The following is a 16406-nucleotide window of genomic DNA, read 5'->3' on the forward strand; positions in this document are numbered from 1 at the left end:
CCTGAGATTAGTACAAGCTGATCCTTCTGCCCATGATGTGGATCGTTGGCCCCTCGTCTACTTCACTCCTACTCATCATCAAACACCACTTCCCCAGGGATGCCTCCCTGATCTCCCAGACTGACACCAAGCTCACAGCATCCCCTCGCCTGGGCGTGACTTTTTTCATGTGATCCCTTGTTTAATATGCATCTTTCCCACTAAGTTTCTGTGATCAGGGCCCAGTGATTTTGCTCACTGTCGTGTCTCCAGCGCCTTGCTCAAATATTTGCTGAATGTATGAATGGTTTAATGTCCACAAACCATAACACTAGCTAAAAGCTCTTCTGAAAGCACCTTAAATAGTTGTCATGGAGTGAACAACAATAGTAACAGTGGGTAAGTGACCGTTGCTTAGGAAAAACCAACACACAACAGACGACCAGAGTATGTGTGGCTGTGTGCACAGTAGCCGGGACCAAGCACTCCACTTGGAAGGGGACCTCGGTCTTTCTGCAACCCCAACATCTACATTAGCACCTAGGAAAATGCCCAAAAGGTCAGTGGCACATGGGTGGCTCTCCTTTACTGAGTTTCGTTTAAGTTTGCAGATGCATTTCCCAAGAGTTCTTGCCCACCTGATGGCAAGTTTGGTGCTTAGTACTCATCCCAATCCAGAGTTAAGCTGAATTGGAGAAACAAATGGAACAAATAGGCAGCTTTGATGGCAAACTGAAAAGACGATACAATTCACACAAATATCTTTGACTGCCTCTTGAGAAACATCTATATATCAAAATTAGCAAGGATTTTTAACTGTACACAAATTCTTTCAGACGATCCATGACAGAGGAAACTATTTTGTATCATTCAACTGTGTCAAATTATAGCTAATAAATTAAAAATATTCTTTCTCATGTAATGTTATTAGGAGATGTGCTGCAGTTCAAAAAACTTTCACAAGCCGTGTTGCAGGTACACTATAGGCAAAGTGAAAAGATGCCACATTGTATAAAGAAGATAATAATGGTGCAGAGTTTCTTGAAAACTCACCAAGGAAAAACTTGGTCTTTAGTTTCTAGAACCCTTTTTTCTAGAAACTTGGTTTCTGGAAAACTCACCAGGGAAACTCACCAGGGAAAGGAGACCACAAAAGACCTAAAATAACCTAGAGTTCTCAGGATGCCTGGGTGGTGCCATTGGTTGGTTGAGCATCTAATGTTTAGTTTCAACTTAGCCAATCTCGGGGTTGTGAGAGTGAGCCCTGCATAGAGCCCTGTGTGGAGCCCAACACTCAGTGTGGGGTCTGCTTGGGACTCTCTCTCCCTCTTCCTCTACCCCATCCCCTGCTCTCTCTTCCACTCAAATAAAAATTAATAAACCTTTTAAAAATATTATAGAGTTCAGCTTTCTAATTTCACAAATAAGAACAATGAGCCCCCTCCCCGGATCCCGCCCTGCCAAGGTGATGAGGTTTTAATTAGTTCATGCCAAGTCCAGAACTTGAACCCAAAAGTTTTCTTTAAGGAATTGTTAAAGATGTGACCCAGTAGCTTTCTCAAAAACCATTCCAGGCGTTGTGGGTTGAGATATCAAGCAAACTTTGATTTGCAGTTGGTGAGGGATCAAGATGCATCTTCCTGCCTTCCATCTGGCCCCTTATCCAATTTCTTTCTGCTACATCAGGGGGAAATAACTTCCCTAAATGCAAATCTGACCATGCCATTGCTCTGTATCGAATTGCCTCTGAATAATCTATGTGCTGCACTAGATTTTAAGCCCTAAGAGTGCAGGAACAGATGAATTCCCACCTCCAGTTCAGAACCTAGATTCTCAGGTAGGCTAAGTTACTAGAACAAATAAGTAAACTTCAAATCCTTAGTGTTTTATGACACAAGAAGTTATTTATCTACTTTTTACTTTTTTTTAAGATTTTACTTATTTATTTGACAGATAGAGATCACAAGTAGGCAGAGAGGCAGGCAGAGAGAGAGGAGGAAACAGGCTCCCCACCAAGCAGAGAGCCTGATGTGGGGCTCAATCCCAGGACCCCTATTTTTTACTTTTTGTGTGACAGTCTGGAGCCAGGGTTCCAGATCTGTGGCTGATTTACTCTATGTAACCTTGTAGGAACCCAGGATGTCAGTGATGCTTGTGGTTTTAACACGTGGCTTTTAACACGTGAGTCCTGGATAATTTCTATGTTAGTCAGGTGGAAATGGGAAAGAACAGAGAAGAGCTTACATGGAAGGTGACCACGCTTTTCTACTTCTTTTCCATTGGGGGGACTTTAGTCCTGAGTGACATAAATTCAAGGAAGCCTAGGCTGTGTGGGCTAGACACACTTGAGCACTACTTTTCTACGTGGCAAGGAGAAAAAAGGGTTTGAAAGACAAATGATGTTCTACTAGAAGGTTTGCTGAAGATTTACTGGAAATAAATGAATTTTTAAATCATTGTACAGTTTTATTTTATTTTTTAAAAGATTTGTTTAATTAATTGGTTAATTAACTAATAGCACATGTGAGCAGGGAGAGGGGCAGAGGGAGAGGGAGACAGAGAATCCTGAGCTGACTCTTCACTAAGTGCAGTGCCAGACACGGGGCTTAACCTCGTGACCCTGAGATCATGACCTGAGCCGAAATTAGAAGTCCCACCTGTAAAAACTAAGCCAGCCAGGTTTCCCTGCATTGCTTTCCTTTAGACGCAGAGATGAATACCTACGCTCCAAAATCATTATGTTTCTTTCATTTTGTTGGCAGCGTTTCAATATCGAAACAATTGGCTTCAATAGAAGGTAAGACACAGGGTGACGGCGATGTACGTATTTCTCCTCTGCCATGACAGCGCACGGAGAATTAAAAACAACAGGACATCAAAGAATGCCAGAAATGTGAGAGAACCTGTGGGTACATCAGCAAATATTCATCATGTTCTTTTTAAAGACTTGAGAACTGAGGTCCAGTGACAGGAATGAGTTTATCCAAACTTAGTCCATGCGAGGCCAAGCTCAGAGGAGAGCCTGGGTCCTAATTCGGGGTGCTTCCCACGTGCCCAGCTGCCTCTCTATGGGCAGCATCCTCAGGGTGTCCAGAGCAAGACCATCAGTATCTAAGTCATAATTGGTCACTGGACTCAGAATGCAATCAACTCCCGACTGCCTCTGTTGATGAAATGAAAACACAGTGGGGCCAACTCTCGAAATGTAAATATTTGCCCTCAAAATTCTATATTATAGGTAAAATATTTTTTGAGCTAATAATATTGCCATAGAAAGAACAATATAAGAAAAAGACCGCTCATATACTTGGATCATTATCTAATTCCAAAATCTGTGGCTTTAAAATATTTACAGAGTAAGAAGCACAAATGGGTATTTACTACGTTGCAATTGTTTTTCTTCCTGGATGGCTGGCCAATGTCTCCAAAGGAGACTCTGTTTTTATAGAAATAAATCTCCATCATGATGAAACTATTATTTTTGTGCTGTCACCATAAGAAAAGAGTGATTTCTGTTTTATAATTTATACAATTTCGGATACTTTTGATAAATATCCCACCATATGGCTAATACAACTTATTCCTTCTAAGAGGTTGAAGGGGATTGGAACTCTCTCCATCACCTTCACTGTCCCTGAACACACACACACACACACACCATTCCCAGCACCAGACTCCTTACCCTGGACCATTGGACCACATTTACTCCCATGCCTTGAAAAAACACAGGATAAACATGGTTCATCTTCCCAGAATGTGTTTTATTCAATGACAAGTAGTTTTAAATGTTACCCATTGAAATAAGACACAGATAGAGCATGGAATAGAGGTCAATATGTACCCCCTTTTTCTCTGCTCGCTGCTTGGGCCTGTGCCCTTGATCTCTTTAGGGTGGGAACAACAGATGAGTACATACTTGCCTCTAGCCTCTAAGACAGTTTTGTAGCAGGGAAGTTTGAGAAGCATTAGCGTGTTGGGGAAACTACTGACCTAGAAAAAAAAGAACAGAGACTTGGTTTTCCACCCTGCCATGTACTACTGATGGGAACTTGGACAAACTACTTCTCTCTGGCGGGTCTTCATTTCTCCATTTGCAAAGATAACTAATACGAAGAAAAGTTCTAAAACGAAGTGATTCTGACACCTTGCCGCACCGAGAGTTGGTTTCTATGACTCTAAAGTGTCAGGAATTCACTAGATCTAATGTTTGGAGCTCAGTGCCACGTTCCAGGGCAGGTAAGGGGAAGAGGCAGAGGATGGCTCCAGTATTCCAACCAGCTCAGTTTAACACACATACACTGAGGTGTGTAATACACTAGGGCCGAGAAATGAGCGTAGAGATAACTACAACATATCTCAATAATTTGTTTAGATTGGTTGCATGTTGAAATGACAGTATTTCTGATCCATTGGGTTACATAAACTGGGTTATGAAAATGATTTTGTATGTTTCTTTTCACCCTTTTAATGTGGCTGCTGGTAAGATTAGATTATCTTTATGACTCATGTGACATTTCTTTTGGGCAGCTCTGATCTAGAAGGAAATTCAGACAGATCAGCTATGTTTTGGTGTGAGGGTTATGATAAGTCTGTGTTTGGGGAAGTAGAGAAACACAAAGGAGGAACCCGTTGCCTATTCTGGGGGTTTAGGAAAGAGTCCTACAGAATGCACTGCCTGAGAAACAGTACAGAGAAGCAGTGTGCCTCATGGTGAGGCACCAGCCTGGCTGTGCGACCTTGAACAAGCTACTTACCTTTGTGAGCCTCTGTTTCCTTATCTGCAAAGTGGCGAAGATGTGCGAACCCACCTCGGCAGCCTGGTTTTAAGAGTTCAATGACTCAAATCCTGTGCATCCTATAGGAGAACGGCTAGCATGTAGAATACTAGGTCTGTAATCGTTCATTTCAATTGTCTTCTAGAACGCAAGCACCAAATTAAGAATTGCTTTCTTGATACTGCCCACTGTTCCACCCCCAGAACTAGGACAGAGCCTGGCAATAAGTATTTGCCAAAAAATACTTGCTGGGAGAACGGATAAAGGGACTACACACAATTTAGTATTATTAAAACATGAAAAGTGAGGTAGGAAACAGCAGGAGAGGCCAACACATTTAACACCCTCTCTCACACGCCCCTTCCAGAGGCAAGACAACTGATAAAAGATGCCGAAAGAGAAACATCAACCCCTTGGGTTTTTAATAGGACTTAGCCCTTTACAATATGCTTTCACATATTTGCTCCCAACTCTGTGAGGGAGACAGGGCAGGAATTAAAAGGCAACATGCTGAGTTTATTAAGGGAAGAACCCGACCATAAAAACAGAAAACCAAAACACCTCTGCAAACTATCATGAGTGTTGGTAGGACAACCAAGAGCACCTCGTTATCCTTTATTTGTAGTATTTGCTAGTTCAGTTTGTACCATGAACATATGCTGTTTCATAGTCAGGGGAAAAATGCCTGCTGGGGTTAAAAGAATGGCAGCGAAGGAAGAGGAGTTGGCTCGTCCAGATGGAGGCCCCCATCTAGATTGCAGAGGGACCTGAACTTCTGGGGGTGTGGGGGAGGGGCTGGACAATGTCTGGATCCCACAGCCCCTGTGGAGATGGCCTTACAAAGAGAGACTCCAAAGCAGCAGGTCTCTCTATGGACTTTGAAGTCACACAGACTTTCAAATCCTTCCTCTGCCTCTTTTGAGCAATGTGACCTTAAAACTCTTAATCTCTCCATGTGTCAATTTCCCATATGTAAAACTGAGACACAAAGAGTGCCTACCTCTATGGGTTTTACTAAGCATTAAATAAGATTATGTTGGAAAAGCATCTGGTACCCAGTAAACAAGGAAGGTGCCTATTATCATTTGCAAGCTCGCTTATGGCTTGCAAATATACCCCTTCCTCTCCAGAAAGGCAGAGCCTGGAGAGCATGAGGCCACTGTCCCCGTGACCCAGGAGAGCAGCTCATACAGGGCCACTCTCCACGTTGTAGCTGCCCCCAGGGCGGGTGTGCCAGGTTCCTCAGGTCCTTCTTCGGGCTTCTTTGCACCCTTCCCGTTTTGTTCTCCATGCCATGGCCAAAGCGATGTCTCAAAAACAAAACGAGATCATGGCAGCCCCTCTGAGCCTTCCCAAGTTACTCTTGGTTATTAATTAATAAATTAATTGGCCAAAATCACAGAAGAAATACTTACCTCTTAAAGAATCAAGGTATTTCCTCTAAGCAACGGGCTTCTTAAAGACAGAAAAAATAGAGTTTATTCTTCAGCCACTTAAATTCAAGGTTACCACCTATTGCATCCCACCACCTCCAACACACACACACACCCCAGGGAAGGTGGGTAGACACAAGCTAGAAGAATATGCTCATTTCCTGGGATTTTTGATGGGCAGCAAAGTGCTGGGTAATTGAGAATCTCAATTCTAACTGTGGGACATGGACGGGACCGGAGGAGATTATGCGGAGTGAAATAAGTCAAGCAGAGAGAGCCAAGTATCATATGGTTTCACTTACTTGTGGAGCATAAGGAATAACACGGAAGACACTGGGAGATGGAGAGGAGAAGTGAGTTGGGGGAAATTGGAGGGGGAGACGAAGCATGAGAGACTGTGGACTCTGAGAAACAAACGGAGGGTTTAGGAGGAGAGGGGGTGCGGGGTTGGGTGAGCCTGGTGGTGGGTATTAAGGAGGGCACGTATTGCATGGAGCACTGGATGTGGTGCATAAACAGTGAATGCTGAATAAAAGAAATAAAATAAAATAAAATGGAAAAAATTCTAACTGTGGGTTTCGTGGATGTGGCAGAGAGGAAGGGAGGAGGAAAAAGACGAGGTTAAGGATGCGGGAGAAAGAACTAAAAATCAAATCCAAAGAAGCAGGGAATGTTCTGAGGCTGGAGCTCGAGGCTCCACTGGACAAGCAGACGGAAGTGGGAAAGGTCAGGCTCAAGACATTGAGAGTGAGACTGAGGAGCAGAAACTAGGAAGGAAATCAGGGAGGAAGAAGCTGAGGACACAGGTTTGCAGACATTCACTCCACAAATATTTGTGAGGAACCTGCCATGTGCCAGGCATTATTCTACATATCCCAGGTTCCACAGAATACAAGATATGAAAAAAAAAAAAAAAAAACCCAAAAACAAAAAAGCTCTTTCTTCATGAGGCTTATGTTTTCCACATGGATTCCAATTCAGGCTCCGCTACTCAGTAGTCGTGTGTCCTCAGCAAGATCACATCCTCCCGCCATCTGTAAAGTGGTAGATGATGGAGATACATACTATGCCTGAACTGGAAAAGTCACCATAGCAAACGTATCAATTCTCCTCAAATTTCTCTTAAGGTTTATTGTGAGTCCTATAGATACACAGAAAGGAGAAAGTACTAGAGTAGCTAAAATTGTTTTGGAAAAGGAAAAAATAGGGGACTCACCGTCCCCATATTATTGTTTACGATATGGCTACAGGAATCAAAACAGCGGGACGCTGAGAGAGGGTCAGATGCACAGATCGATAGAACAGAATAGGGAACCCAGTGGCTGACCTATACAAAGATGCCCAACTGATTTTTGACAAAGAGAGAGGAAAGATACTATTTTTAACAACTGATAGAGGAGCAGGTTGTCATCCATGTTAAAACAAAACAAACAAAAAAGACCCTCTATACCTCAGGCTCACACCTGCTACAAAAATGAACTCAGCGTGGACCCTAATGTAGGCCCTAAGATTATAAAACTTCTCATTTCACGTGGGATAAATCTTTCATAAGAGGAAAAAATCAGTAAATCAGACTTCATAAAAAATTAGAAACTATTCCCACAGAAAGGATCTCAATTGAAAATATTAAAAAACCCAACAATGGACAGAGTAGAAGAAAATATTTTCAAAGGAAAGTCCGATTCCTTTCCAGGGGCTGTAAATTCTGCATGGGCCACTCCCACCTTCTTTCCTAATCAGACTCCCTTCTCGGTTCCCACCACAGCTGTCTCCTACCAGCCCCCACGACATGCCAGACTCCTTCTGATCTGAGCCTTCACGTCTTCTGCTTGAGCCTGGGATATCTGACGCAGTCCTACTCCCAACCTGACTCTCCCCAACCAACGCTTTTACAGGGCAGGATCCTTTCATCTATTTGGTTTTAACGTACATGTTCGTGTATTCTCGGAGACCTCCAAGACCAGCTACCTAAGTAGTTTTCCTCCCAGATAGATTTATTTTATTTTTCCTATCTCTGTGCCTCCTTTGCTCATACATCACAAGCTGTAAATATGTATAATATATATATACATATGGACAAATAATTATTGAATATATATATAAAAACAAATATATCCGTATTCTCTTCTTGATTATTGTTTATTATCTCTCTAGACTGTAAAGTACATTGTAAGAGGGCAAGACCACATCCGGTTGTGTCCCTTAGGAAAATGTCAGCAGTGTAGTAAGGGCTCAATGCAAAAGTTGTGTTATCCTGTCTGATCATCATTCTTTGTATCAACAATTGTTGCACAAGATCCAGGATAACAGCCATAAGATTTTGTTTTTCTTGTTTGTTCTTCTTCTTCATTCATTAAATAGCATGTGCAAGCACTTACTACATAGCAAGTATTTGTGCCCCTGGGAATACAGGGAGAAAGAAAGGTAGGATCCTTGACCTCATGGAGCTTGCCTCTGAGTTGAGAAGAATGACTATTAAAAATACAATGACTGTAAGTGTGAAAAGTTCTATAATATAGGATGTGCTAGGGCCTAAGAGAATAGAGAACACGTGAATTTTCTCCACTGTACCTTGTGCAGTTCTCAGTGTTCACTGGGTACTACTCACTGCGGAGGAATGAGTTAGCACCACCCTTTCAAGGAGTTTAAACCAGAGAGACCAGCTGGGAAATCACTATGTCCTAGGCTGAGTCAAAGGGCTTCCCTTGTCCATCTTGTTAGCAAAGAACCTGCTTTGGATGTAATCCTCCTTTATCACACTGATGGGAGGTGATGCTTTGATTGACATAGAACGTAAATTCCACAAGAGCAGGACCTTCTCTTACTCAGTGCAGCATCCTCAATGCCAGAGACTGAGCCTAGCACATAGTAGGTACCCCTTAAATATTTTATAGATCAGCAAACCAACACTGAGAGAGGTGAGGTGTTTTCTCAAGGTCATATGACAAAGTGGTGGGAAATCTCATCCTGATTTTAATGATTCTTATTGTCCCTGAAGAAAGTGTTTTTTGGGTGTTTTTTTTTTTTTTTTTAGATTTTTATTTGTTTATTTGACAGAGATCACAAGTAGGCGGAGAGGCAGGCAGAGGGTGGGGGATGCAGGACCCCTGCTGAGCAGAGAGCCCCATGTGGGGCTTGATCCCAGGACACTGAGATCATGACTGGAGCCAAAGGCAGAGGCTTAACCCACTGAGCTGCCCAGGTGCTGCCTGAAGAAAGCTTTGTTTCCCTTGTTTAAAGATCCAGGGCCAGATGTTCCTATATCCCACTCCCTGATAGAGGGCGAAGAATCCAAGGACAGGTCCGCATTGACATACATCTTCCAATCCTATGCCCCCAGGTTCCCTTGGAAAATATAACCTCATGTCTGGGGAAGAGTCATTCCTAACCTAGACTACATCATTTCTTCCCTTACAGCTCTGAAGAAGGGCTCAGATCTGGAAAAAGCCATTGCCACCATCGCACTGATCTTCAGAAACTCTTCTGACCCCGATGGGAAACTTGGAAAAGCTACTGCCAAAAATCTGCTGCAAACCCAATTTAGGAATTTCACAGAGGTAAGTGAATTAACAGGCATGAAGAAACAGGGACCACACCATCATGGCGGGCCCAAGAGCCAGCAATCATGTTCTTTCATTCAACAAATATTTAATGAAGACCTACCATTTGCCAGGAAGTGAGCTGAGCACTGGAGTTAATGCAGTGTACAACCCAGCAATCTAACAATCCTGCAGAGCAGAGAAACATGCTGAAAAAGAAATAAGAAATATTCAAATAACTATGAAACAGGAGAGCATGCACTGAAAGAGTAAAATAGAGGGACCATCTTGGAGCAGTCGGTCCAAGAAGCTCTCCTGGAAAACAAAGGTATAGCTGAGATCTGAAGAATGAGCAAGAGTTAGTAATACCAGGGAGGTGGGTGAGAGCTGAGAATGATGGCATGCCACACAGAGGGAATGGTATATGCAAAGCCTATAAGGCAGGTCGAAGACCTGGGAGGGCTGGGAAGTAGTTGGTAAGAAGGGAGATGAAAGTAGGAAGCACTAGGAGATAGGCTGAGGAGGTAGACAGAATCCAATTTACAGAGGCACCACCTGAGGGCAGAAGGAAGCCAGGCATGGTCTCTAAGTCCAGGATGAAGAAGTTACACCACCTGCAGATGGAACTGGGGTTGGGATGGGGAAGGAACAAAGAGAGAGTGTGAGGAAGCATCCAAACCAAGGACAAGGATGGTTGGGACTAAGGTGGTGAACAGGAGAGACATCTGGAAGGTGGAATGAACGGGATCTGATAACTGATAGGCTGTAGGGTTGAAGGACAGGAGAAGCAAATGATGACAGCCCACTTTCTGACCTTGGGAAGAAGGGGGTGGTGGCCTTATTCCCAGAGAAGACAACGATTGGGAGATTAAGCAGATTTGAGGTGGGGTGGGGGGAGAGGTGATGAGTTCCATTAGAATGTGTCAATTTTAAGATGTCCATGAAACATGCCAGAGGAGAAGAGCAACAGGACATATGACTTGGGAGATCAGAATAGAGATTTGTGTTGGCAATAGAGAAGTCAGAGTTAGCAGTAGATAAAGAGTCACAGACCTAAATTACCTACAGGCATATTCCCCAACCTTCAGTCCCTTGAATACCACCTTCGGTATTTTCCCCCTATCTGCCTATAGTGTGTATGATAATTCACTTGGAACTTTTTCTTTATCTCTCCACTTAATTAAATTTATAGGAATACGTTAGCGCTATTGTAAATGTTAATTCAGTGGGTAAAAGTGGAAGGTAATAAAAGAATATTTGACTATTGTATTTAATATTTATTCCTGCATCACCTAAAACTAAGTTATATTCTACAAGCATACTTTGGGAAATGCTGGCCTCAGGGAAATATGTAAGAAGAGAAGAGGGACTCACGCAGAGTCTAGTTCACTAATATTTTTGGGTAGGGAGAGTAAGAAAAAACTTAAAAGAAAGCAGTCTCTAAGGTGTTATGTGTGTTCTGAGTTATTAAAAAGGTAGATATTATAATTGCATTAAAATATAAATGTAATGGGGTGCCTGGGTGGCTCAGTGGGTTTAGCCGCTGCCTTCGGCTCAGGTCATGATCTCAGGATCCTGGGATCGAGTCCCGCATCGGGCTCTCTGCTCAGCAGGGAGCCTGTTTCCTCCTCTCTCTCTCTCTGCCTGCCTCTCTGCCTACTTGTGATCTCTCTCTGTCAAATAAATAAATAAAATCTTTAAAAATATATATATATAAATGTAATGGGTTTTGTATATGACAGTTATATTGGGTATCATCCACTGGGGGAAAGCTGGGTCAAGGGGACACCATCCTATGAATCTTCGATTATTTTAAAGCATTGTATGAGAAATCAACCTTGGTTTTGGATCCACGAATAAGTGATTTAAAAAAAATAAAAAAACAATTTCATTGAAACAGACTAGAACGGTGGTTGCCAGGGGCTGGGAGACTGGGAGGGGAGAGTGAAGTGATGTAGGTCAAAGGACACACATTTTCCTTTACAAGGAAGGAAACTTCCTTGTAGGAAGGACATTTGTATTATCCTTTGATTTTTTTTTTTTTTAAGAAAGACTTTTTCAGCTAGAATTATCAGGCAGAATTTGACAAGTGGTAGAAAGTTCTAGGGAGTCTTTAAGGAAGGCGTGGGTGAGTAAATCCTATAACATTTGCCTGCATCAGAGACCTAGAGAAATGACAAATTCCAGAGAGAAAAAGGCCTCCTAGCTGATGGCTGGGCAGTTCCTCAGAGAGCTTCTGACCAGCATGAAAATGAACACCTAGTGGAGGGTCATCCTGATGTCCAGTCGTCCCCCTTATGTGTGTGGATACTTCCCAGACCCCCGTGGATGCCTGAACCCAGAGACAGAACCTAACCCTGTATAGACTGCTTCTCCCTCTGCACAGGGAGGCTAGGAAGTAGTTGGTGAGAAGGGAGAGGAAAGTAGCAGGCACTCCAGGGGACTCAGGGCATTCCTAGTATTAATGGCGATAAGCTTCAATTTGCAGAGAGCAAACGTGGAGTAATGTCAGAATGCTACCTGGGACCCAGCACCCAGCGCTGCCTCCTTAAGGCAGGCAGGGGTACCCGAGTCCATGCCCAAGATGGTGGCCCCTTGGTTCCTAACTGGGCTTTCTCCGGCATCCCCATGTGGAGTGGGGATATCTCTAGATATTGATATCTCTATTCTGGTGAATAGAGATGGATCTTTTGGCTGAGGCCTGGGTTCTGAGGGAACGTCTCTTTTCTTATAGGCCTAACATAATTTGGGGGATCTTGACCCTCTATAGTCAGTCATTTATAATAAAACTGAACATTTAAATGCACTATTAAGAAGACACAAAAACAAGAGGCTTCTGAGTGTCTCAGTTGGTTAAGCTGGGGACTCTTGGAGTTAGCTCAGGTCTTGAACTCATGGCTTATGAGTCAAGTCCCAGCTTGGGCTCCCTGTTCAGCAGGAGTCTGCCTGGATATTCTCTCCTTCTGCCTTTTCTCCCACTCGTGCAAGTGCACACTTCTCACTTCCAAATAAATAAATAAATCTTCAGAAGAAGAAGGTGAAGAGGAGGAGGAAGAAGAAGAAACAGAACAAGACGGCTGGTCAGTCCCCAAGAGGGCCTGGACCTGGGTCAGCTCCTGTGCTCTTTCAAAATGCGGGAAAAAAAGAGAGATCTGGCACACCTGCATGATCCTGTCAATTAAGCCTCCAACTGTGGCTCAAGTTGTGATCTCAGTGCCCTGGGATGGAGCCCTATGGTGGGTCCACATTATCAGGGAGTCTGTTTGAAGATTCTCTCCCTCTCCCCCGGCTTATGCTTGTCCTCCCTCCTTCAGGGAGAAAGAGACATATACAGCCACCCCTGACATTTGAGCAGTGTGCCATTCCACTGGTAAGTAATCCTATCTCTCTGCCTTGGATCTGACCCTTTCAAAATAGCACTGAGCTGTCCCGCAGAGAGGCAGGGGAAGCTCCTCTTGCTCTCACGGTTAGGTGGAACCTCCTGAGAGAAGCAAGAGTCCAGGGAAACAAGAATGGTTTAGCCTGTAAGAGGAATGTATCATCATTCCTAGAGGGCCTTAGTTATTGCTGTGATGGCTTTTTACAGCTAGCACATGGGTGAGCATTTGGGGTTGAACTAAATGCAAACATCGCTCAGAATAACAGAGAATCAAATGACCCTAATGTTTTTAATGCCGCTTGGGAAGATATTTCACAAGCTGTGGTTGGAAACTAAAAAGCCTCTCCGTGTCTGTACTACTCATGTGTTTTTCCTTCAATCTATTTACGAGGACTGTGGACTTGGGGGTGATTTATGATCAAACTAAAAGCTGAACAATTTTGCAAAGCACAGATTTTCTATTAGCATTTTTATTTCGTATTTCTGGACAATTTTATTGTTCAGTGCAACACAGAATGAATACTTCCCATAACAGAGATTGTATTTAAAAAAAAAAAAAAAAAGATTATATTTTGAAATTCTGAAAACGCAACGTATCTGTGTTTCTAGAGAGGCAGATAGCTTATCAGTTAAAAGTGTGGGCCCCAGGATCAGAAAGTCAAGACTAGATGCCTAGGTTAGGGCAAGTTACTCAATTCTCACTGAATCTCTGGTGCCCATCTGTAAAATGGGGATAATAATAGTGTTTTCAATGAGGTCACCACAGAAATTCAGTGAAATAACCTATGAAAAGATATAACACAATGCTCAACTAGTAGCACTAATAACAACTCGACATGACATTATTAATAACATGTTACAAAAACATGTTAATAATATGTTTCTTATTGCTTGCTTTCTGTGGCAAAATGAATTTGCAATGTGGCAAAATGAACTTGGTTTTCACTTCTTCTTTATTCTCACAGGGACAAGAAACCAAGCTCAAATACCAAGACCTCCTTTCTGAACTTGACGAGCACGCTGAAAATAAGCTCGATTTTGAGGATTTCATGATTTTGCTCTTAAGCCTCACTGTAATTTCAGATTTGCTACAAAATATATGGAGTGTAAAAATCATGAATTAAATAGCCTTAAATGTGCAGTTAAACAAAATAATGGTAGTAGACAGTGTTAAATGCTTAAGGATTTTTTTCTGTTTTATTTTTAATTAATTGAGCCTTCTGGTCATGAATTTGGAAAGGCCTGAGATGGTTCTGATTGCTAATATTTGGATCAAATGCAACTCCAAAAGTCCATGCATACTCTTCAGGATGTTTAAATAGTACAGTGTCTGGGTCCTTTACAATAGGATAGATTTGATACCACTGAATATCAAATTGCTTTTGCTTAGTCAATAGAGACTTAGAACACTTTCTTTTTAGTCATTGACTTACTCATTCATTCATTTAGTAACTGATGTTTGTTGAGCGTCTACCTGATGGTACTGCTGAAGATACATAATGGACTAGCTATATAATCTGTACCCTCAGACATGATTATAGAAGTCTAGCAGAAGAGATGGACATTTAACACTGTGTTAGTCAATTGCAAATACAGTATAATTATAACCATGATAAGGGCATTAGGATACTAGAAGAGTTCATTACCTGACATGGGCTCAAAGGTCAGAGAAACTTCATTGACATTCTGCAAAAGGCAAAACTACCCAGAGCGGGGAGAGATGAGTGGTTGCCAAAACCGTGGGAGGGAAGTGAAGTTGTTCACAAACGGGCATGAAAGAACTTTCAGGAGGGATGGCAGTGTTTTATATCTTGATTGTGGTGGTGGCTACATGACTGTACAAATTTGTCAAACTCTTAGAACCATATACTAAATAAAAAGGATGATTTTTACTGCATGTGAATTATACCTAAATAACCACGACTTAAAACTAAAACACCCCAATATCCTCGCAATGTCCGCCAACTCTTTGTTGCCAACCAACAACTTTCTGAGAGTATCTTCTAAAAGCGGGTATATTTCAAGGACACACATCCTCTATGTCCATGCCTGTGTTCCTGAGTTTGAATACACACACATACACACACATCAGTGCCTGAGCCTTTAAGACAGACTTCCACAAAGACTTTTACTCATTTAAAATTACTATAACTTCCCAAATCCCTCCCCCTTATCTTGCCTTTTCTTTCTAGCTCAACACTGTAAGTCTCACATACATATGTGAAGAACCCCTTTCAGGAGGCAGACCTTGACCCTTGGTCTCATCCTGTAGTGTTCCCAACCCACCAAGACCCAATCCCTTGACCCTTTCCACTTTTCAAACCTCAGACATTCTAAGTGTAAGAAAAAGCTCCAGACGTTACCTTCTATCACCATTTTAAGAGGAAGTACAAATGTTCAACAGGACTCATGCTAAGTGTCAGGCACCCTTTTAGGGGCTGTACAAATAATAACTCATTTAACCCCCATAACAACCCTCTGAGGTAGGTATTAGTATTATGATCTTACAGATGAGGAAACTGAGAGGCTTTGATTTTCCCAAAGTCACATACCTGGCAAGTTTGAGAGTTTTCTGTCCTCTGTGTGGGCATTGCTAATTTTGTTTTAATATTAGACTTCATCGTTAGCAATAATATTATAATTCAACAGAAATAACTGTGCACATTTCAGGCATGGTGCAAGAGAGAGGCACCAGCTGGGTCCTGGGGAACCATTTGGCATCCCTCAAATAGAAGTCTGTGGGCTGCTCTGCCTCAAAGCCCTTTGTATCCTAGTCACAAGTAGCTGAATATGGCAGTTTTGGTGACCAATGAGAAGGTCAAATTCACACCTTCCAGAGAAGGGAAAAAGACGTGCTGGCCAATGGTGTGATGAGGAATCTTGGAGCTGTTCCAACCCTCTGGGATCCAAGTAAGAATTTTTGAAAATCCACCCCAGATGGAAAGTCACGCTCCTCTAAGGAGGATATCAATTATAGAATCTATTTTAGCTCCATGCAAAGAATGAAAGCAGAGCTAGAGCACGTGAAGCACTAGTGACAGAGAAATCAAAGAGCATGATGAGAAGACACTAGATCGCGAAGGCTTCCCTCCCTTCCTGGTGTTAGTCCCAGAACCATGAGTTCTACTCTGAAGACAGAGGTGCCATCTTGAATGTTACCGGTCATTCATTGGAGGTGAGGGGATGAATGCAAATCTGTCTTGGGATTTCTTGATTGCGAGGAACAAAACCCATTCCATCACCCAGACATACATAGACACACACACAAAGGAGGGCTTATGTTTATCACAGGGGCATATAA

General features: G+C 42.5%; 1 protein-coding gene across 1 annotated transcript; it reads left to right on the forward strand.

Annotated features, from left to right (window-relative positions):
* Positions 1–422: 422 nt before the first annotated feature.
* Positions 423–15002, forward strand: SNTN (sentan, cilia apical structure protein). Its single transcript, XM_059161415.1, has 4 exons — positions 423–538; positions 2742–2776; positions 9605–9744; positions 14071–15002. The coding sequence occupies exons 1-4, from the start codon at positions 429–431 to the stop codon at positions 14227–14229; spliced, it is 444 nt and encodes a 147-aa protein (XP_059017398.1). The 5' UTR covers positions 423–428; the 3' UTR covers positions 14230–15002.
* The last annotated feature ends 1404 nt before the right edge of the window (positions 15003–16406 follow it).

Source organism: Mustela lutreola, chromosome 2, assembly GCF_030435805.1.
Source record: "Mustela lutreola isolate mMusLut2 chromosome 2, mMusLut2.pri, whole genome shotgun sequence".
NCBI classification, from domain to species: domain Eukaryota; kingdom Metazoa; phylum Chordata; class Mammalia; order Carnivora; family Mustelidae; genus Mustela; species Mustela lutreola.

Coding starts and splice junctions, on each gene's coding strand:
- SNTN (XM_059161415.1), top strand. CDS start 429: ATGTGTGGCTGTGTGCACAGTAGCCGGGACCAAGCACTCCACTTGGAA. Junction 539..2,741: donor CCTAGGAAAATGCCCAAAAG/GTCAGTGGCACA, acceptor TTTTGTTGGCAG/CGTTTCAATATCGAAACAAT. Junction 2,777..9,604: donor ACAATTGGCTTCAATAGAAG/GTAAGACACAGG, acceptor CTTCCCTTACAG/CTCTGAAGAAGGGCTCAGAT.